General features: G+C 35.9%; 1 protein-coding gene across 1 annotated transcript; it reads left to right on the forward strand.

Annotated features, from left to right (window-relative positions):
- Window positions 1–14,021: 14,021 nt before the first annotated feature.
- Window positions 14,022–18,390, forward strand: LOC112181666 (cytochrome P450 714C2). The gene is made up of 5 exons (XM_024320048.2): window positions 14,022–14,394; window positions 15,657–15,883; window positions 16,238–16,482; window positions 16,830–17,187; window positions 17,820–18,390. Exons 1-5 carry the CDS (start codon window positions 14,061–14,063, stop codon window positions 18,249–18,251), a joined length of 1,596 nt encoding a protein of 531 aa, XP_024175816.1. The 5' UTR covers window positions 14,022–14,060; the 3' UTR covers window positions 18,252–18,390.
- Window positions 18,391–23,960: the final 5,570 nt, after the last annotated feature.

Genomic DNA, 23,960 nt, shown 5'->3' on the forward strand with positions numbered 1-23,960 from the left:
TACAAATCACCCACCCCCACACTTATTCTTTTGTAACCTCACACTCTTGACTTTTTCTTTTCTTTGGAAGCACTTAAACATAAAGTCATTCTCTCGAATCGCTTCACCAACTACCATGGAAGGGTAGGATAAAAGTGTATAGGTTAGGTGGGAATTTGTGGTGGTAATGAACAAAAAGGCTAAATATATATACATAGGCTCAAAGTGGTAATCTAGTAGTAAATATCTTTGGGCACATGCTTCTTTGGTCATAGTGGTATTAACCTAAAATGTCTCAATCATTTCTATCCTGTCGCAAGCTAAAAGTAGCCTCGAGAGGTCTCCAGCAAGTTCTAGATACGCAATCTCATGAAATTGTACACACATGAAAGAAAAAGTGAATGAATGATGCATACACTATAGATATAGACACAAAAGCTCACAAATAAGAGCATGCAAGTTAATCAAATCATCTATATGTTTCTCTAATTATGATGAACCAACCTAACCATAGGCTATGTGCACACATATAGTTAAGCATAGATCACATATAAACTCAATTACAAAACAAATTAAAAGTCCTAGATTATGCTCAATCTATCCACAATCACAACAAGTTAAGTCCATGGCTCATCATTGGGGTTGGAAAAAGGCATTAACCACTAAAATATAATTACAAAAAGCTAATCTAATTTTTTTTTTTCATAGGCGCCCTAGCGCTCACCCCCACACTTACAACCAATATTGTCCTCAATGTTGTAAAGTGAGCTTGAAAGCTAAAATCCGTGTTGGATTTAGGCATGAGAGTGAAGTTCGGGCGAAGGCACAAAAATTAACTCTGAAAATGAAAATTTAAATGCGGAGAAAAGATACGGAAAACCCCTTTTGTAGACCTCCATTGCTCACGACTTTCGGAGAAAACAAATATGAGACACCAACCTCAAGGCACAAAGCCTTGACTTCCTTAATGTATGCTCCAAGCCAGCTCTAGGTGCTCATGAAACGACTCCATTGAGAAATATATAGTGTCCAAAGAGCAATGAGTCACAAATAGCCCATCAAAGAATAAGTATCAAGGTCTGCCATTAAGATCATGGCCTTGACCACATCCAACACACTCCATGACTGCCCATAGATTATCCTCCAAAGATGAAATGACGTGCAAAGAAGTTCAACCAACCCAAGTGAACAAAACTAGTGAGTGCAAAAAACTTCCAGCCATGACCTTTCTATCTTTTAATGCCCATATCTCAAAATCAGAAAGAGTGGACCACTTGGAATAGAAAATAGACTCAGAGAGCTTTCTATCGATAAAAACTAAGCCACCTATCTCCAACTCAGATGAAAACCAAAGCTGGTCAAAATTGCCAATCTGTCATGAAGACATCTGCTGACCCTCAGTCACCAAAACTGCAATAAGTCTGGCTGCAGAGGTGTAAAGAGAGTGAGAAAAATTGGATATAAAACTAGACTCATAAGAATACTTGATGGTAAAATTTCACTGAACAATCAATTCTGAGTCAAAAATTGTTGGCCTCAAAACTCACTGATCTGTTCTACAGTTTTTGCTGTGCCCTATTTCTGACCTCTGTCACTTGGAACACTATATATGAAGCTAGGAAGATTCAAATTAAAAACTGTTGTACCAGCATATAGAAGACATGTGATGATACATCTCTGAAAAACTGTAGCTCCAAATTGCTTGGGATGTAGAAGATGTAGCTTCCCAAAGTCACTCTACAATAGCTGTCTCTATTTTGGCCTTCACGCATTAACCACTAAATAACTGAAGTTCCAGAGACCCAACAAGGCTGAAATTTTGGCACAAGATAGTAGACATAGAGTATAATGGCTTTAGAAAATGTCAACTAAAAATAGCATGTATATTAGAAGGTATAGTCACCCAAATTCAACTAAGCTTTCTGGTCAGAAACTGCTCACTGCCAAATTCATTCTCCTTCACATTTCCAACTCCAGACACCTCCCATCCTCCCAAAAATGGCCAAAAAGCTTTATTCACCACAAAACTAAACTACTAAAGAAAGAACTACCGATGATGTGCTAGGGTTGCCTCCCTAGCGAGCGCTTTGTTTAAGGACTTCATTGCCGGTTCATAGATATTAATTTTTGTCAAGGTGGATACTTCTCAAGTACGACCACCCTATTGTTCGGCGCTAATGGACTCCTTGATGTATCATAGAGTCAAGACCAAGAACTACCTATGAATATTCCAATTGGCGAGCAAAAGTGTAGCTTCTTAATTTTCCTCTTCTTGTTAATTTTTCTCGTAGGAGCCACTATCCTTATCTTCTCCTTCTCAAGTGGATTAAAAATGATGCTCATAGGAACAATAGGTGGTAGAAGCTCTTGAGAGTGATGGGAAAGGGTGAGTGCAAGTGCTTAATTTCCTTTCCAATCCATCACCTCATTGTAGAAACATTGACCACTTAATGGTGGCTTGGGAGGTAAAAGTACCTTGATCCCAATCCTCTCATTAAGAATGTAAGTGCTCAATGTCCTACTTTCCACCTTGGGAAGCTCATGATGGATAACTTTGGATGTGGGAGGAGAGAAAGTCCTTGGCTCTTCAATTTCTTCATCATCACAAGTTAGTGAATGACTCTCTTTCTCCATGGGAATATCGGCCTCAATGAATAAGGGATTATGGTGTATGACTTCAAGCTCAGCATCCTCCTCAATGAACAAAAGATTATGGTGTATGACTTTGAACTTCGCATCCTCCTCACTAGAAAAGACATCCTCCTATTCGGAATCATCTTCAAATATCGCCCCTCAATTAGGAAGCTTAGATTTCCAATATTGCACCAATTCCTCCGAAGTGTAGTCTCTCACCCCACTTGCATTGAAACTTTCACAACCAAGCTCACTTTCTTTTACATCAACATCACTATCATCATCTTCAACTTGCATAAAAGACTCTTGCTCAAGATGGCCAATATACGCTTCTTCTCTTGAAATAGGCTTCACTTGGTCAAAGAAAGATTCATGCTCATGTTTAATTGTGAAGGGTGGCTCTTGTGGAAGACTCGTCTCAAGTTGCTCATTGGAATGTATAAGCATTTCTTGAGAAGCTTGCAATCGAGCTTGGGATGCTTGCAATTGAGCTAGCAATTCTTTAAGAGAAGGCTTCCCAGACTCATACACTTGCTCATGAGGATATGCTTCAGGAACCATGGTCTCTTGTGAGATCCTAGCTTGAGAGGCATGTACAAGATCTCGGGAGGCTTGCAATTGGGCTAGTAGTCCTTCAACGAATTTCTTCCTAGGCTCATAAGCTTCATCTTGTGGATTTGCATTGGATACAAATGTCTCTTGGTACATGCCCATCTTGTACTCACATTCTTGCATAAAATCCAGACACTCAAATCTCAAAGAGCACTCAAAAGGTGAATGCCACGGAGAATTACACAAAGCACAAGTTTCATTGCAAGAAGACATAGAACCCACCGCATGAGAATTCCACTCATGATGACCTCCACCATTGAAACATTCTTGCTCATATCCCCTTGGGTTGTCTCATCCATTCCATTGATCCATAGCTCAATATGATAAGAAATAAGCACCTATGAGTTCCCAAAAGTAAGATTAGTAACCAAAAAATTGGAAAATATAAAATTAAAAAGTAAGCAAATAAATAAACAACTAATTTAATTTTTTTTTTATTAGGATTAAATACTGCTTACTCCCTATACTTATAGGATTTCATCGTTTCAGTCCCTGACCTTCGAATTTCACCTAAAAAGTCCATGAACTCCCAATTTCCTCCCAATTGGTCCCTGCCGTCAAAAACTTTGTTATCTTCCCCTAAAAAGTCTATTATACCCTCATTTACTTTAAAAAAAAAAAAAATTCTCTTCTTCTCTTTTTTTATTGTTAAATTTTTTTTTTCTTTTTACCTCTTCTTCTTCTTCCGGCTCTCTCGCCTCCTTCTGTTCATCTCCTCATCAAGATGGTTCCAATCCACAGACCTTTAAGAGGTGAAATGAAAAAAAGAAATAAAAGAGAGAGAAAAAATAATTTTTTTTAAAAACAAAATAAGTGAGGGCATAATAGACATTTTCAGCAACTTTAACAAAAAAATTTGACGGTAGGGGCCAATTGAGAGGAAATTGAAAGTTGAGAGACTTTTTAGGTGAAATTCGAAGGTCGGTGGGGAGTAAACAGCATTTAATCCTTTTTTTTAAAATAAAGAAACAAAAATATGCTAATGTGACCTAAAGAACTGATTCACCAAGGGATTAGGGTTAGAGATTAAGGCTATTAAACCATAATCCCCGGCGACGGCGCCATTGACTTGGTACACTTTTACGCAAGTGTACGTATCATTGTCAAGATAGGGAAGTATTAAGTCCAAAATTATCGTACCACGGGGATTAGTGGCTAACCCATAATCCTTAGGTGGTTGGAACTAAAGTCACTAAGCAAAGAAAATAAAAAATAAAAATGCTATTCTAAGACACCACGCCTTAGCAATGGTCGGCTTTGGTTTTCACCAAAACCTAATCAAAGCTACAAGCCTAGTGATGAATATTTATAATGGGTCGAATTTGTCACTGAAAATTGTGATTGTAATTTTCTAATAATTAAATTGTAAGAATTTAAATGAAAACTTTAATTAACAACTAAATTAAATAAAGGAAAAAAAAGTAAGAAATGGAAATTAGGTCACTAGGGTATCCTCCTAGCCAAATTCAATGCACAAGTATGTTTCGACAATGGTCATTCAATTCATAATAGCATCAAGAATAGTACCCAAGGCTTTTCAAGGTTCAAGGGTCAATAGATTCCTTAAAAGATATTCCTACTCTGGATCAAGGGTCGTAGAAACTCAACTGGGACAATCTAGAGCCTTTTTAGGGCCTCTAGTTGCATCAAAAGGCGAAGAGTCCTAAAATCAAGGTTCCCAAGCTAGCCAATACGGCAATCAAAATTGGTATTGTAACTAACCATGTTCTAAACAAGTGTCCTAACCATAAATTAGAGAAGTGATTAGGTCCCCTAATTTGTTTTAGACATGCTCATCCACACATTCAAGAGTTAATCAAGCTCCCAATCATGCATCTAAGCTAAATATTACAGAATAGAACATATGCCAAGCATAAAATTGAAAACCATTAAATCAAAACATATTTATTACATCGTATCCATGCTAGGGCTCAAACCCTAGTTTCCTAATAAGCTACTCACTACCCATCAACAAATCAACAACAATATGCATCAAATTAAAGAGAGAAAGGTGATGAGAGGTGAGAAGTAACAAGAACAAGTCACAAATTGCTATGGAGCAATTATGGCAAATCTTGATTTATGGTTTCTCACTTTTACCCAAACTCAAATCTTGATGCTCCTTGACAAATTAATGAAGATTTGTTGGTGAGGATATGAGAAAAGAAAAAGAAAATGGAAGAAATTGGGGGAGAGCAGCCCAAAGGGCTGCCCCCTTTTAGTTGGTGCGGCGCTGTGTATTGAGGTGAGTGAAGATGAGCTCCTCAATAGGGTTCTGGAATATGTATATATATTGGTCTTCGCTGTGGCTACCAGCAAAGAGAAATTAAAGGAAGAAATGATCAAATGCGGGTGGGAGCGTGCAAGGAAGAAATGGAATGTGGTCTGCCACGTGTCAAAGCTAGATTGGTTTCCAACCAATTAAATAGCAACTTGTAATTGTAATGGCTGCACATGATGGCTGTGGCTGAAACCAAATATAATCAACAGTTTTATTAATTAATCAAATCATTGATTAATTAACACAACTCTATTTCTCTTTTTTGCAATTTTCTTTTCTTTCTTCCCCACTTGCCACAATCTCTAATATTTCCATATATATTGTCAAGGGACTAGTCGGGTTTCTCTCTCTAGCTTGGATTGACCATAGTTGACTTTTCGTCTTTTTATCGGAAACTTTAATTTGCTCCAATTTTTGCAATTTTCTATTGATTTCCACAACTCCACTTATTTTCTACAAAATAGATAAAAATAGATTAATTACATAATAATTAACTTGAGGATTAGCTTAGTTCTAGTATTTTAGATATAATTACATGCATAAAAATGCGTGTAATCACTTTCCTTATTTCGTGATTTGAATAAGAAATTAAGGTGTGAGTTGCTTTCTTTAGTCTGTGATTGGAAAGAAATCAAGGTGTGAGTTGCTTTGTTTATTTCATGATTTGAATAAGAAATCAAGGTGTGAGTTGTTTTCTTTATTCTATGATTTGAAAGAAATCAAGGTGTGAGTTGCTTTCTTTTATTACGATTTGAAAGGAAATCAAAGCTTGAGTTGTTCTCCTTTATTTTGTGTGTTAAGGAATCAAAGTGTGAGTTGTTTTCCTTATCAATTGGGTGAGTTGCTTCCTTGAGTTGCATTACCATGACTTTGGATATCGTGATTTGGAAATCCGCCTTTGAGCATCAAATATGATTTCAAACATTACTTGAAGGGTTTTGTTTTGGACTATGATCATGGATTTGAATCTTGAATTGAGACACGAGCATCTAGATTCCTTTATAAATAGCCTTGTTGATGCATGCTATTGAAATACGTGGAAATGATAGTTGATGTTGTGAAATATGCTTATTGACAGTTAGGTTGAGAGGACTTAAGCATGTTGTTATTGTTGCGGGTTTTGAGTTTACTCATACAAGCTTGCAAAAGCTTATCGGGTTTGTGTTTGCAACCCGGTGCCCTATTCTACGATGTAGGGGTTTATCATGCAGGTTAGGGTGAGCGTGGTTGAAGCTGTAGATTTTACTTGCTATTGCAGTGGTAGGTTTATTACTTAATTGTGCTACGCAGTTATTAGTCTTCCGCTGTGTAATAAGCGTTGTGTGTGCAGTTACTTATTGAATTGATGTTTCAGTTTAATTTGTAAACTTTGCTTAATGTAATATGTAACTCTAAATAACGAGTCTGTATTTATATTGTGGGTTCGGGACATTGTTGGGTGCCTTGTTTAAAATAAAATTTCTCAGCTAATTAATATTGAGGTCTGAACCATCATGCTCGATGCTCTGTATTTGATGTAATTGTATTATTATTGTGTTTGAAATTCGGGGCGTGAAAATTAATGCAAGAGGAGGTTAGATTGATTGCATGCATTCCACTCAGTCTACGTCAAGTACATGACAGATTAGTGTGGCATTATGATAAGAAAGGGGCATACTCGCTTAGAAGTGGTTACTATGTGTTCAGGGCTAGAGACTAGTATAAGTTTGGAGTGTGCTTCGAGTTCGAATACGGTGAATGGAGGTCTGATGGGAAGGTATTGGGATATGGTTTGGGGGCAAACGTTCCTCCACAAATCAAGGTTTTTATTTGGAAGCTACTGCATGATGTTATCCCTACACGTACTGCACTTGTCTCCTTGCATGTCTCACTTTTTGAGCTAAGGTGCGTTTTTTTTGTAATATTGACTATGAAACTTCTATTCATCTTTTCAATAAGTGTGTGGTGGTGGGTTGTTTCTGGAACGATGAGCCATTAGGGCTTAGGGCTAATTCACTTCTTGAGTCTAGCTACGTACGTTGGTGGAGCGGGTGTTGTTGGTGTTGGACACTTGTGGGTGAGTAGCGTGATTTGTTTTTTTACTGCATTGTGGGCAATATGGTTTGAAAGGAATAGAGCTGCGTGGAAAGGCATGGTTTTCCATCCTTTTCTTGCTCACTAGGTGGTACTGGGAGTTGAGAAGCATAGATATAAACCAAATGTCAAGATGAAATGACTTTTGATGAAGTGGAAGTGCCCCTAGAGGTAGACTCAAAATAAATATTGATGGGGCATTTAATCCAGTGGATGGTAGTGACGGTGTTGTAGTGGTAGTGCGAAACAATGTAGGTTTGGGAGCTGTAGCTTTAGCTAGGCCGTTTGAACATGCTCACTCTGCTTTGAATATGGAGGTTGAAGCATGTAGAGGGGACGTTTTACTTCAAATTCACCAAGGTTGGTCAAAAGTTGAGATTGAAAGTGACTCTATCATGTTAATTATTGCTAGAATAGAAGAGATAAGGACCTATCTGAAGTAGGTCAAGTGTTTGTAAACACGAGAATCTAAAAACAAATAGAATACAAACACATGTACAAAAATATAATAATTTTGTTAATAATTTAAGTGCGGGTTATAATTTTTGGTAATTCTCTGATTCTATCTCCAACAATGTATTTGACTCAAGGGCGATTGATGATTGGTCTTGAGTCATATGATGACCACGAGGGTTAACACATGACGAATGCTTTGGCTTGAGGTTGGCGAGAAACCGACTATTTTGCAACTTGATGGTTCTTCACGAGCTTGGGAGACTTTTGAATTTTGGGAGTGATTTCTTCTCTTTGGCTGAAGTCCTTTCTCTTGATTTGAGAGGTGGTATTTATAGTGTCGGCGTCTCTCTCAATTTAGAACGCATTGATGACATGTAATTAATTGTATTCCCTTAATAGCATAATTGAATCAATCAGCCTTAATTAATTGTTTTAATCATAACTATTAAGGAATTTGGTCAATTAGTTTAATGTTTGATTTTCGTCTTGATTATCAATTTAATTCAATTGATATTTAATCAACAGACAACATTTAATACTTGATTTTACACGGAGTCAATTGATTTAATTCGGTTGATCCGCCTTAATATCAATTGATTTAGTCGGAACAAATTCATTTATTGTCGACGGGCTTTTCATATGTCGTCATGTGTCATTCTCGAAGTCTACATGGTTTTGCTGACTCACGAGCCACATGTACGATTTATGGGACCTGCATGTCAACTAAATTTAGGCGGTCATAATTTCAAGTTTTGACCAATTTATTTAATGAATTTTATTTTTCATTAAATTTTTGTGTCCACAGTGTTGAAAGACTGTAAAGCTTAAATGTCTATTTTTTAGTTTGTCCATGTTCGACACATTTTTAGAGATGCAAATGGTGTAGCAGATCGCTTGGCTCACCTTGTTAGGGTTAGTTTGATGTAGGGCTAAATGAGGCTCTTGTTATTATTCAGGATGTTTACTACAAGGATTATTGTAAGTTGTATTATGAGGATCGAAGTTTAGGTTTTTTATGCCCTTAGATGCCTAATTTTTCAGTATTAATAAACGAACTAGGCATGAGACTGAGTCCCCCATCCAGCCTGGGTTAGAAACGCTTCAAAAAAAAAAAAAAAAAACTCTCAAAGTGTTAAACAAATTAACTTAAATTAAAGAGCCATCATTCTAGTACCCAGCTCATTGTTTAAGACTGCTTTAGTTATCTATACTATTAAGAGAAAAGGCTTTGTTAGCCAAAATTGAAAAATTGTACCAAAATAACCTTGAAATATTAATAAACTTTCATACTCATAAAATATAAAGGGATAATATAGTTAAATTACAAGAGAAACAGAAAAATAAGAAAAGAAAAAAAAAGGGAAATAGATAAATACGTGGGAGAACTATCAACCCCATGAATAACTATCTACTAAATCCATTTTCTATGCAGAGAACTACTCACTATCTGTTCTTCTTCAACTTTTACAAAAGAGAACTACCCAATATTTGTTTACACAATGAAAGTTTTCCGTATACATGCAGAGCATATGATTGCAGACTAGTATTTATTTATTTATCTGATTGTAACGGGGCTTGATTAGGGTCAAAGATATTTGAGTCTTTTTTTCCTATAAAAAAAAACCTGGAACGTTGAAAAATTAAAGCTTTTCTTACCTGTGGATGTTGATTGATACCATTGAAGCTATTTGCTTAAAACGTTGACAATATCTTGATTTGATGACAATGGCGGATCTTAATGGGGGCCAGAGATGGTGATGGCTTTCCAATTTTTTTTAAATTTTCTTATATTATCCTATATTTATGTATAAATAGTTAAATATAAACAATAAATTTCAATATATGGGGCCTTCCCATTTAATAACTTAATTAGTAAATAAAATTCTATAGAGAAATTATTAAATTTTCGAACTACCTAGAATGCTCCTTCTTAATTAAAAATCAAATAAATAAACTATTTATATGTGAGGACACAATAATTCAATAATTTAGATTAAATAATAATCAAAATAAAAGCATTATCTCCACAAAAGAAGAACAAGTTTTCCTCATAAACATTTTGTTAAGGACAAGTTTTCCTATTATTTGCAATATTTATACTTTTTTCAAAAATAATTCTATACTTCGTATTTTTGAAAGAGACTTGTTAAATTTCTCATATTTTTGAATCCAAAAGTATTGTACACAAACTATACACAATTTTTATGTTCTTTCATTATTTTACGCATATTATTGAACAAAAATGAATATAAACTAATATTTTAAAATTTAATTATTTAATTAATTAAAAAATTTATAAATTTTTCAACAAACTATTTAATGAAATGTCCAAATAATATACGTATATATTTTTCACGTACTATACACATTCCCTTTTTTACTAACTACGTAAATAGGAGAGGTACACGTCCTTAACAAAATGTTTAAAATTATTTTTTTGAAAATAAAAAAGAAAAAGGTCAACATATCAATAATATTAGATTAAATGATAATAAAAATAAAATGCATTATCTCCCCTAAGTAAGGACAAGTTTTTTCATAAATAGAAGAGGAACACATCAATTTTTTTAAAATTATTTATTTATTTATTTATGTTTTTTACATCTTCTCAAGAGCAAAACCTAGGTTTCGTGTGCAACTGTAGTAGTGCCCCTCTTTTGGGTGGGATTGCATTGTGCCTAGCTAATACCTGGCGTCGAGTTCTATTCCTCTAAGTTTCGGCAGCATGATGCCTTGGTTGAGGAGGAAGACTATTTTGCTAGAGGTTTGACGGTGGCGTTTTAGCATTGTCTCATGCTGAGAGACTGTGGTGGTGGCTAATCGAAGGTGATCTGAGGGGTTTTGTTGGATCCCGGAAGATCGCAGGTTGTGTCAGCGGTAGATGAGCATCGGCGTCTGCATCTCCTTTGCAGCTTCTTTGTCGTTGATTCTGGCCGGCTGCGTTTTATCAGCTTGGACGGTGCTTTGGAGTCACATAATAGGAAGTTGGTGTTGCTGATCGGCACTTGCATAGAGCGGCGGCTGATGGGGTGGAAGAGAAGGTCACTGGATTTCATGGCGGCGGCTGGAGGTGCAACGGCAAAAGGGTCAGACTTCTACCCACTTTGCTCAGGTTTGGGCTTGGGTCGTTGGGCCTGTGCTCAAATTTGGGTTATTGGGCTCTATGTTATAGGCCAGTAGGGAGGGTGCTTTGCCACCCTCAATTATTACTTAGTAATGAGAGTGGGCTTGGCCTAAGAGATAGATATTCTTGGGCAGGTAACATATGGTCCAGGACCAATCATTTTCGGATCAAAACTGCTATGAGAGTTACTAATTATCTGGGATAAGATTGGCGTTTTTTCAAGTGGCTTATGAATAAGGAGGTGCTCCTATTTGTTTACTAGGAAGTGGCTTTCTGTTGGCACCGCAATTCTGAGCCTGGCCAATGGGCATGTTAGTCAATGATTTTGCCATAGAAAACACGGAGTTTATTTGTTTATACGTTCGCTAATTTTAGCGAGCTTATCATCGACTTATAAATGAGTCTGGATTGCTTAGAATAGGATTTTCGAATTTTCTTGCCAGCTATCTTGTTGTAAGTACAGTTAGACTCTAGCCATTAGCAGTTTGCCGGTTATTGATCTTAATGATATCAATTTCTATTCAAAAAAAGAGAGAGAGAGAGAGAGGATCATGTTTTTAACAAAATGTTTAAAACTGTGTGTGTGTGTGTGTTTTTTTTTTTTTTTTATATTTTTTTTTCGCAAACAAAAAAGAAGGTCAATTGATGCACATGCACATGTTAAGAGGCTAGTAGGAATAAAGTCAGACCATTGAATTTAAAAAAGTCATTAATTGTGGTGAGAGTCCATATACCTCAGAATTTTGGAGTTAATGTCATTAAATGTTTTTAAAGCAAATCGCCTTACTCCCATTTTTTATTAAATTTTTTTTTCTAAAATTATGTTTAGTCAATTTATTATCTAATATAAGAGTTAAAGTCTATTGATCTAATGACAACTTCCTAGCTCTGTTCCGTCACTGTTTGATGTATCATGAAATGGAGTTTTCACAATTAAAGATCTGCTACGTACTTTTTGTTTTTCTTCTAACATCAGATGGAATTGCTAGTTAAGGTTCATTGATTCATAAAAGAATAATTCAAATATAACTTTACTATCATGGAACTCTATCAAAAATTTAGGGTGCGGCTACTGCCACCCTATTGTCTACTCACCCCACCCTACATTATAATTTTATCCTAGAAATTTCCTACTCTACCCTTATTTATAATTAGGAATAATATAATTAAGAAAAAATAATACACCAATAGAAATTTTAAAACCAACTCCCATTGAATCACATATATGCATCACTAGTAGGGCTGTCAATGGGTCGTGTCGGGTTGGGTTCGTGTCGGGTCAAGGTATTTGTCGTGTCGCAATATACAAACCCAAACCCAACCCATTTAATAATCGTGTCAAAAATTTAAACCCAAACCCAACCTATTTATTAGACAGGTTACCCATTTCCAACCCGCTTAACCCATTTAACAAATAGGCCGCGTCGTGTTAGACAAAATAACTCATTTAAGGGTCAACAATGCAACCCATTTAACTAAAAAAATGCATAAATTGATTAAATTCACTAAAAACTCCACAAGACTAAGAATATAAATAATTATATATATTCATAAATAATTAAATCCAATAATTATAAAGAAAAATATTTCAAATAGTCTAATCCTATGATCAAATACTCCCAACGTCCAAAATTTCAAGAAGAAGTATAACATAATCGGGTTATACGGGTTCACTTCGTGTTGACGGGTTAACCCGTAGCCGACCCATTTATTAAATGGGTCATGGCTGGTTGACCCGCTTTTTAATCGTGCGGGTTCAACCCGCTTTATTTTGTGCGGGTTTCGAGTCGTGTTATCGGGTCGTGTCGGAATTGACAGCCCTATATGCATGAAACCAGTATTGCATATTTATGGTACCATGGTGGAATGGAATATTAAGTAAACAAAGTAACATAGTATTGCCCATTTGGGAAGGTTTGTCAAACTGTTGGAATTCCTTATACATGAAATTCAAGCAATTTAGGATTACTCAGAGAATAACGCAGTTAAGAAGAATTCAATTAAGAAAACTCTAATTATAAACGAGTACTGCACTTTTTATTTGACAATTTTAAGAATGACCAAAAACCCCATATTGTGATTCACTTTAATTGATCTAGATTTTGATGTTCTAGAAAGCTTGTTCATAAATCTCCATGCAAAGTTGATCCCTAAATTTTATGGCTTTTTTCTATTACTTTCTTGATTAATTATGAATAAGGATAAAATAGAATTTCAACAAAATAATTGTTTATGTAGGGTGTACTAAGGAGACTGTAGGATGGCAATAGTGGCACCTAAGATTTAACAAAAATAATTTAATGGGTGTGGCTATTACCACCCTATCATTTATATATCACACCCTTTTCACAATGAAATTAAGAATAGGAAATTGAAAACTATAGTGAAACATGGGTTGGTTTAGAAATAGATGATCGAATGGCGCTTAGGAGATATTTAGTGGGTGTAGTAAGAAAAAATGTTCTAATTTTTCTGATAGTTATTGCCTTTATTGGTCATTTTGCATTAGGGTAAAAAAGTAATTCAATAATTAAATCTTGTATAGGGTGAAGTGAGCAAACCGTAGGCAATAGCTAAAAACAACAGTAATAGTCGATCGATACAGTACTGCTTGCCCACAAGTACGATTATTATTCACTCAATTTCTATTCATAAAGCACCTAACTTCGTTCCATAATAAGCCAAAAAGAAATATATATATATATATATATATATATATATATATATATATATATATATATAAATCACTCGTTGCCCATAAGCATAGTTTTTTGGTTTATTTTATTGCTAGAGCACGTTGTCGACTCGTTTGCTATAAAAGGTCATGAAGATCAGCCGCAGCAAAGAAAAAGAAGAAGAAAGGAAGCTCTACCTACGGAGGAAAATTAGGCAGGTACGAAAATGGAAGCAGAGTTAGCAGTAGCTGCAAAGATGGTAGTACTGTCAGTATTGGTGTGTGGGCTTTTGTTCTTGGTTTCATATTTGTGTGAACTTCTGCTGTTGAGGCCTAAATCCATAAGATCAAAGCTGGAAAAGCAAGGAATTCGAGGGCCGCGTCCTACCTTTCTATTGGGAAACCTCCCTGAACAGAAGAGGCTCCAAAGCAAGCAGCAGGGTCAGTCAATAGCAACAAGGACTGATGATGATGATGATGATGATGATCATGCAGCTTATTTTTCTCATCAATGGTATTTGAAAATCTTCCCCCACATAGAGCAATGGAGAAATGAATACGGTATGTGTTTCATATTACTCTAGCTAGCTCTCATCTGATAAAGTAATTTAGAGTTCACATCCAAAATCAATTGACAATGGATGGAGTAGCCCAAACCCTTATAAATCATAGGCAAAGTCTCATTTTTCCATGTGGTATGTATATATTCTTAACACGCCCCCGCAAGTGTGGCGAATTAATTTTCAATCCATACACGTGGACAACTTTTGGGTGACGTGGAGCCCGTGTGGCCTTTACGCCCGTTAGACATGCACACTCGGGTAACCTGCTCTGATACCATGATAAAGTAATCTGGGGTTTACATCCAAAACCAATTGACAATGAATGGAGTGGCCCAAATCCTTATAAACTCATAGATAAGGTTCTATTTTTCTCATGTGGGATGTAAATATTCTCAACATCCTCCATTTCTTTATGTTCTTGAACCTATTTTTTGTTCATATTATAAAGACTATTTTGTTCAAGTCCGGAAGAAATTGATGTTCATCTTTTCCCCGGAAACTAATTGATCAAACATGTTACATGTATGCTACAAATTATCGAACTCGAACTCACTCCTTTCCCAAATCTGGAAACTTTGCCAAAAAAAAAAAAAAAAAAAACTCAAGATCTACATCAAAATAAACAAAACAAAGAACGTCACGTGGAGGGAGGGAGGGAGTGGGAGAGAGAGAGAGAGAGATCCACTATCATTACTTTTAATTACTTCTAATTGGATTATGCACCATTTTCTCCAATCTCTATACCGTACGTTGGTGATGACTGATGATAGCAATATCATCGTATATATCTTAATCCTTGAAATAGATTGCTGACCATGAATTGGGTAGTGGGAGTCGGGGTGTGATTCTAGCCGGATCATGACGTATCTGTTACGCAGCGTAGGTGGGTGTGGATTTCACTCCCTAAATATTTATATAAATAGTTTAGATAGCGCAATAACCTTAGCAACTGGAAATAAGATCGATATCGTAAAAGGTTTAAAAGTTGAGTCAATTAAGAAATACAAATCATACATGGAAAATGTGCAGTGGAAATCAAGAGAATAAGATTCTTTGAATCCAATCCGATCAGAACTCAATTGACATCAAATTTTGTCAGATTAATTTTGGTTTGCAGACCTTTACATTTACTTAATTAATAACATGCTACTGTGCTTTTGCTAATAGAAAACAGTTAATGGCACTGCTGTAATTCATGAATTTCTACTCCAGTCAAATTCTTCAATATCGTCAATGTTTTCCATTTGAATATTGATGTAGGTCCAATATTTTTGTGTTCATCTGCACACATACAACAATTAGTAATAACAGATATGGAAGTGGTGAAGGAAATTAGCTTGTGTAAGTCTCTAGTCTTGGGAAATCCTTCTGTAACATCCAAGGTTCTTGGGTCACTATTGGGAGAGGGCATTTTAGCGTCGAACGGATCAATGTGGGAGCATCAAAGGAAAATTATCGCTCCTGAACTATACCTTGATAAGGTGAAGGTATATATTAAAACAACTCTTTCCTTTAAAATTTCTTATTACTAAAAAAGGGCCAGCGATCTTTACCTTTCTTTTTTTTTTTTTTTAAAAGTCAGATAGTTTAAAATGCTAAGTTATCAGACTGGTTACATGTATGAGAGCTTCTATCTCAAGTTGTAGAGCACTCTACAGCCATATTGATCAATGGTAAGAGTTTAATTCTTACCGAAAATGATAAATTTATGAGGTGATTTTTGTTTAATTTGTAAAAAAAGACAAGAAACTTTTTCTGAAATTATTTCATTAGAACAACTTTTGACTAGGCAGTTGATTCAATGGCATAAATTTATTAATTTATGAAATTGTTTTTCTAAGGGCATGATGAACCTGGTAGTCGATTCTACAACCACAATGCTAAGAACTTGGGAAAATGAAGTCCAAAGGCAGGGAGAACTTGCTGAAATTAGAGTTGATGATCATTTGAGAAACTTATCAGCAGATGTCATCTCAAAAGCTTGTTTTCATAGCAATTATCATCAAGGAAAAGAAATATTCTCAAAAATTAGGAAGCTGCAAGAAGTTTTGGGAAAGGGATTGATGGGGATAGAAGCCTTGACCAGGTACGCATAATTGAATTTTCATTGTTTTTTCACGCTTACGTACTCTTGGTTGTACATCAATTATTATAGCAGCTTTCTTTTTTTTTACTTTTTTTTTGGGGAAGATGCTGGTCCTCCTTGGCCAGTGAAACCCCCATATGACCATATCATATTTTTGTATCTTCCAGTCGATAAAGTATTACGGCCTATTGGTTCTGGCCATTAGCAAATAAGTTATACCGGCAATATATATAGACGTTAACATATTATGTATCACATTAACATCGTTTTAATTAACAAAAAGTAGATCGAATTAATACAACATGACATATCTTAACAAGACGTAATTATTTATCTCATGGTGATAGATGGTTTCCGACAACAGAAAATATAAAGATATGGATGTTGGAAAAGGAAACTCAATCACTGATATTGAAGGTGGTAAAACAACGTAGTGAAGGTTCATATGAGAAAGATTTGCTGCAAATGCTTCTTGAAGGTGCCAAAAGTTCTGGTGATTTAAATGGCCTATCATACAATAAGTTTATTGTTGATAACTGCAAGACTATATTCTTTGCTGGCCATGAGACCACTGCCCTTGTAGCATCATGGAGCTTGCTGTTACTAGCTCTCCATCCAGATTGGCAAGCTCGTGCTCGAGCTGAGGTACTTGAAATCTGTGGTGATAAGCCTCTAGATGCTGATATGCTTCGACAAATGAAAGTGGTGAGTCATAGCAGATGTTATATATAACTGATCAATACACTTCCATAGACCTTATATATCAGTTAATGGACACCTCGCACAGCCTCTTCACCTATTACTAATTAGATTTGGATCTCATGCTCTAAATTTAAGATATATAGTACCAAAAGAGCAAATTTTTATATGCTTGGACTAATCTTTTATGGATCCAATTACCAAAAATAAAAAATTATGGATCCATGTCTCCCAATATTTTGATCCACGTGTTGGGTATTCATATGTTGCATCACAATATATATATATATATATATATATATATATATATATATATATATATATATAATCTGCAACGTCTTCACTCTTTGCTGATTGGTTGAGTTTGATTTTAAAAGCAACCTCAAACTAAAAGGACTGTTTGTTCGATAAATTTTATACAGAAGCTAAACATCAATGTTAAAAACATTAGTTAGAGAGCCTTATCTCTGGGGGAATATTTAATATAGTTAGAAAAAATGTACTCTTTTTTTTTTTTTTTGACAATGAAAACATGTACATATTTAAGATTGAAGGTTAACTCTCACATGGAATTGCATTCTCATTATATAAATTAGAAGTTTATGACCAGCTTATTGCCTTAAAACATTCATCTGCAGCTCACAATGGTGATTCAGGAGGTATTGCGTCTTTACCCGCCTGTACTCTTTGTAGCAAGAGAGGTATTTGAAACTATCAAATTTAAAAACATAACAATTCCAAAGGGGACGCTACTTCAAATACCAATCCCCTTCTTACACCAGAACCCTGATCTATGGGGATCTGATGCTCATAAGTTCAACCCAGAAAGATTTACCAATGGAATTGTCAAGGCTTCCAAGTCTCCACAGGCCTACATGCCATTCGGAGCAGGTTCTCGTATATGTGTTGGTCAACACTTGGCTATGATAGAACTTAAGGTGTTTCTTTCTATAATTCTCTCAAAGTTCTGCTTCTCCCTCTCATCAGCATACCAGCATTCTCCTGCGTATAACATTATTCTGGAGCCTGAATATGGTATTATTCTACAAATGCGAAGAGCATCTCCTTGATGCACAGAAAAGCATAAGGTTAATTATATCTAGGTTATTTATTTTTATTCTGTATTTTCAAATATTATTATGCTTTAATGACGGGAAGGAATAATGAACAATATGTTGTTACAATGAATCTTCATTTATCCAAGCACTCTCATTTACAGGGATACGATTATCATTATGTCACTTTATTTCTCATGTTATTAGGGATTAATGTAATGCCCCAAACTGCACCTCATCAATTTGAGCACGTCTTAGTGCTGCGTGTCTATAAGACATAAATCGAATGTTCAATTTACATCCTAAAAACCCGCAAGGCATTTTTGTTAAATAGCTTTTCGTAAAATGAGTAGCGGAAACTTCGAAATACTTTTTGAGGTGAAAACTTAAAAAAAAAAAAAAAATTATTTATCGAACTACTCCGTCTAGAGTGATTATGATTTACCAATAAAGTAAACAAGACTTGACACATTTTCGATACAAGACGGAATAATAACTATCCAGTTCCGAATTAATGACTTTCAAGAGATAGAGTTCGATCAAGACTATACACGGAACCTAATTTCCATTACAACTATTCACCAAAACTATTTCCGCACACCCTGCTCCGTCTGTCAATCCCGTCACCAGTGCACAGTACCTACATCCACACTATTGTAGGGGTGAGCTTTCGTTCTCATTGCTCATTGGGAAATAACTCGACTAGGTTTGAAAACAATAGAGTATTGTTTTGTGGCCACAGTATAAAATCACACTTAAACCATTTCATTTAAAGAACGACAAACTTTATAATATTTTTTCAATTTGAAAATTGATGCATGAAGCTTAAATAAATACGGCACCAAATCTAAGTATTACCTGATGGTCGGTCTCATAGACCCACTACACGACCTTACCTCAAATTAATTTATAACCAGATAAGAGTAGTAAGAGCGTCCACTACTTAGTTACACACACGGAATCGGGTCATTATTGCGATCGCGCACCGTCCGACAGGTGTAGCTAACCCTCTGGAGGTTAAGGGGATCGAACCCAAGGAAGTCAGTGCCACCCTTCGCTGAACCATCACATCTCTCACGGTTTGGTTAGTATGCATTGCATTTTAACATAACCAAACCACATGACTAACATGCATCATTTTAAAACAACAATTTATAGGAAAATCACTCATCGAGGAGAGTCCCGAATCCCATACCTAGATTTTGATGCTCTTCTTCACGTACTCCAGAGTCACGAACCTTCCGTTCCTTAGGTATATGGAGTCCTAATTTCCGACATAACTAATATCAATAACTTTCCTTAAGGAAATAAAGACTCAATTTCATCGATATATTGTCTGACTAGTTTTCCTAGTTTGACCGGGATTTGACCAATCATGACCAACAACACTTAAACATGCTTTTAAGTGCTAATGAATTCCGGTGGACGATATTTATCGACCACATACTTTTTCAACCAAGCATGACCACACTAAGACGATTTCCAAATTGGACATAGTTTCGAATCATGTTAGGTGTGCCTAAATTTACTAAGGACACCCAACATTATTTGCCTTTCCTCCCTTTTGATTACAAGCTCAGTTCAGTCCAAATCCAACTCAAATTTACAGTTCAGTAATCAAACTCACAGAAATCATCATATTCCAAAATCACCATTCAAAACTAACATAACCAAATTTCCAGATTTCCACAACATCGAATTTCAAACAGAACTACTAACCCGAAACTAGTTCAATCCCAACATTTACAATCGTAATCCACTTATGAGTTCTAAGTTGAATTCAACACAATTTCCAGCTTACCTTTACTTTACAAAAGTAAGGGATGGTCCTTAAATTGCTGGCTTCCTTCACAACAATGAACTCACGGATCTCCCTGACAGTTGCAAGGATCTCATTTCATGAGGGTATGTCCTCTTACCCATTACTTTGACTCCCTCTTTTGGCAATTGTCTCTTTGCTCTCTTAATCCTTCTACGTCTATAATCAGAAGGCATATTCTAACCTGCAACAATGGCAGCAGCAACAGATTGGGCAATAGAGCAGAAGTTAAGTTTTTATGTTTTTGTTTTTGAACAAAAATAAGTTAGGTTTTCTTAATTAAACATATTCATTCCAAGTTCCAAGTCGTCACTTATATTTCAGTGTACTGTTATGATTTTGATTTGGTTCAACCAAGTGTTATATTTACTCTCGGTAGTTTAAAATGATGCTAGGTGTTTACTTTCGGAGTGATTTGGGGATGATATTTGCAATGATGTATTGGTTTTGATTTATTTTCACCTATGTGTGATCTGTTTATGGTTTAGACTGTAGACATGGGTCAGTTTATGTGCACTGAATTGGTTGAGATGTTATAAGAAGTTTTAAGTGCTGAATATCAATTTCATATGGACTTCACTGCCTGTTATTGTAAATAGTTATGTAAGGATATAATAAAAGATCTGTTGATGGCTATATTCTAAAAGCTAACAGCTTGCAACATGTATATATTAGGGACTTTTTCTTATCTTTAGCAGTTATTTGACTTTGAAAGAATGAAATGAATGGAAGATTCATTCGGTTTATAGCTTTGGAACATAATTAGCTATACGTCTTGCATTCATCAAGTTGTTATGATTGTTTTTCTGGGTGACAAGTAGCATAGAGTGAAGTCAAACTAATCAGCAACTCTTTTTTTATTTCTATTCTTTTCTTTCCTTGAGAAATTTTATACACCTTTGGTTCCAGAGACAACAATGTCTCTGCTTCGCAGCCTTCATTATTGGGTCTGAAGTTATTCATCTGTAAGTTCAATTCATCCACTTGAGTTGGAAATCGTAAACTGATTTTGAATATGTGGACCGGCGCCCCCGCCCCCACGACGAAAGTGATATATAAAGTTGTAGTGCACTGTGCACGGATATGAATCTGTGTAACTATATCAAGGGTGTAGACACAAAGGATGATTCAATTTCGTATTAAAACAAGAGGAGGGTGCCTTTTTATACTTTTTAAACCTAGGCTCTGTGTCTGTAAAGATAACAGGGTCTTTGGTTTGAGGGAAACTGGAAAAAATGGGGCCAAGTAGAAACAGTTTTCAATCTCTATGTATTTAAGTTCATATTTATATATGTTGCTTTGTAAGAAATGGGAATTGAAATGCTTGATCCGTATATCCCAGTTTCAACTGTACCAATGATCCATATATTTGTTGCTTTGGTCAATGACTTCTGTGATAAATTTGGTTACCAGATCTCTTACATTGTTTCTATATTTCAATCAGATATTAGTACAAATGATAGTTCATTTCTTTCTTAATGTTTGGAGTTCTATGCTACAAATAAGTTTGGTATTTCTGCAAAAGTACTGTCTTATGAGTTTGTGTCTGCATTGGATATTCTTGCTTTGGTTCTCGAGCACATGATGTCATATACTGTTTGGTCAGAAGTAACTTGGCCCATTCATGTCTCATTTTCATGTGGTCATACAGAGTTGTATTTTTTAGGTTTAAATACTTCATTTTATACAAGAACTTCCTGACCATCCTACGACACTCTGCAATTGATTGTCAGGGTTTTGAAAAAGATAAACGCAAGGAAGCTACTGAAAAGGAGAGAGCCAAGAAAGTATCTTTTTCTTTACTTCATTTTATACAAGAAGGTATCGTTTAACTGTTTATTGATTACATTTTGGTTTTTTATTGGTTCTGTTTGCTCAATCATGATCAATGTTTTAAAACGCTGAGGCGTAGGCCGAGGCGTTTTTCTGTAAGCCTCAAGAAAGCGTTTGCCTTGAGGCGTAAGGCGTAAGCCTTACGTATAAAATACCTATATTCATGTAATTATTACTCTTATATATACCACACTAAGAGTAACAAAAAAAACATTATTAATTGTCATTCACTTATAATAAATAAAGTACTAGAACCATATAATTCAACAAAATCATCAACACAAAATAAAATCAAAGATCTAAAGTTCGGGCAGCATATCAATTAATACTCAATTACTGTGGAATATGGTACTGGTATTATAAAAAAGAGAACAAGGGCAATTCTGATGCATTACCATACACATGGAGCTCCTAATGGAAATGCATCATCCGGTGAAAAACCCAATAAGAGTTGCTTCCTGATGCAAGAGAACAGATATAAAAACAGATCAAATACAAAATAGAAAAGCTAGGGTGTGAATATGCAATCGTGGATAAACATTATATGTAATATATCTTACAGATAGATATAAAAGTTTAAAACTCCTTTGCCAGAACTTCTACTTCAAAGCCATTAACAATTAAAAAGCCAAGATATGATTATAAATATCTAGTCAAAGCCTGATATACCTTAGCCTTGACCAAATGGATCGAGTTTCTGTATAAGTACTATAATAAAAAGTCAAATAACTCCAAACGTCGTATGGAGGAAACCGCCCAGTTCCGCCATTTTTACAGATTGAATGGATTTCACAGCCATAAACTTTCTAACTATCTCAAAAATTCGAGTTTGGGCAACTGCACAAACTCGCCACCACCTGAATCCGCCACGGGAACAACTCAAACCCAGATACATATATTCTTGACATTACCAAACATTCAAATATATTCTTGAGTTCTTGACATAATGACATTACCCTGATCAATATAACCTGGTTCAAAGTTTCAAACACTATTTTCATGATTTATAATGGAATCAATTGGAATCATACCTTCAAATGGACTGCTGTGAATCGAACTCCAATTCCTTGAAATGGCCGGCTGAGAATCGAACTCCAATAATACCTTCAAATTGACTGCTGCGAATCAAAATCGTAATCCTAAATCGAACTCTGGGTTAGGGATCGAACTTACTGCCTCTTGTAAGAGAGGAGGCTGAAATCGGCTCTCCAATACTCACAGCAGAACAGTCGCGACCTAAAGACTTTAAACACGATCTGTTTCAAAACGAAGTCATTTTTCTTTTGTTGCTGGGCCTGCGCCTTTGACGCCTTGGGCGTCGCTTTTCACGCCTTGGTCGACGCCTCAACCGCCTCAGCCGCCTCGTCGCCTAACCATCAAAACACACTCAATTTCAGGCATGATTTCCGCTTTTTGAGCCTCAGGCGCGACTGAAGGCGCGCTTTTTAATTCATTGATCATGATTGCTACCAGGGAAATAATGCTTCAGGTCGAAGTCAACTCCGTATTTTCCTCAACCTAACAATAGATAATCCTCCTTACCAAGATTTCAAAGTAACAAAAAACAGAGAGAGTCTCCCTCTCAACCCTAGCAAACCCTAGTAAACCCTAGGCTCCAAGCTCGTCTGATCCTTCATTCGACGACAATCTTTGTTGTCCTTCCTCAATGTTGCCTTTCAAGATCCTTGTATGGAACTGTAGGGGCCTTAACAACACCGAAACACAGGATGCCCTTGTCAATCTCGTTCGACAGCGAAATCCTGGGATTATTTTCCTCTCAGAAACCCTAGCATCGCTGAATCTTCTTTCTGAAGTTAGGAGGATGTTGGGATTCAATGGCGTTATCTGCTTTCCCTACAAAGACGACTGTCATGGTCTTGGACTCTTTTGGCACAGTGAAATTCCAGTGTGCCTCCGGAATGCCTCTTCTAATCATATTGATGTTGAAGTTGGTGCTTCCGGGTCCGTAGGAGCCTTGCGCTTCACAGGGGTGTATGGAGTAGCGGCCACTGCTGATCGTATGGTTACTTGGAATCTATTGAGAACCCTAGCCACCCAGGTTAACATGCTAT

The sequence above is a fragment of the Rosa chinensis genome, chromosome 1 (assembly GCF_002994745.2).
Source record: "Rosa chinensis cultivar Old Blush chromosome 1, RchiOBHm-V2, whole genome shotgun sequence".
NCBI classification, from domain to species: domain Eukaryota; kingdom Viridiplantae; phylum Streptophyta; class Magnoliopsida; order Rosales; family Rosaceae; genus Rosa; species Rosa chinensis.

Bases quoted from the DNA above. Each gene is read 5' to 3' on its own strand.
- LOC112181666 (XM_024320048.2), top strand. From the start codon at position 14,061: ATGGAAGCAGAGTTAGCAGTAGCTGCAAAGATGGTAGTACTGTCAGTA. The intron at 14,395-15,656 runs GTATGTGTTTCA...ATATTGATGTAG, and splicing joins GCAATGGAGAAATGAATACG to GTCCAATATTTTTGTGTTCA. The intron at 15,884-16,237 runs GTATATATTAAA...TGTTTTTCTAAG, and splicing joins TATACCTTGATAAGGTGAAG to GGCATGATGAACCTGGTAGT.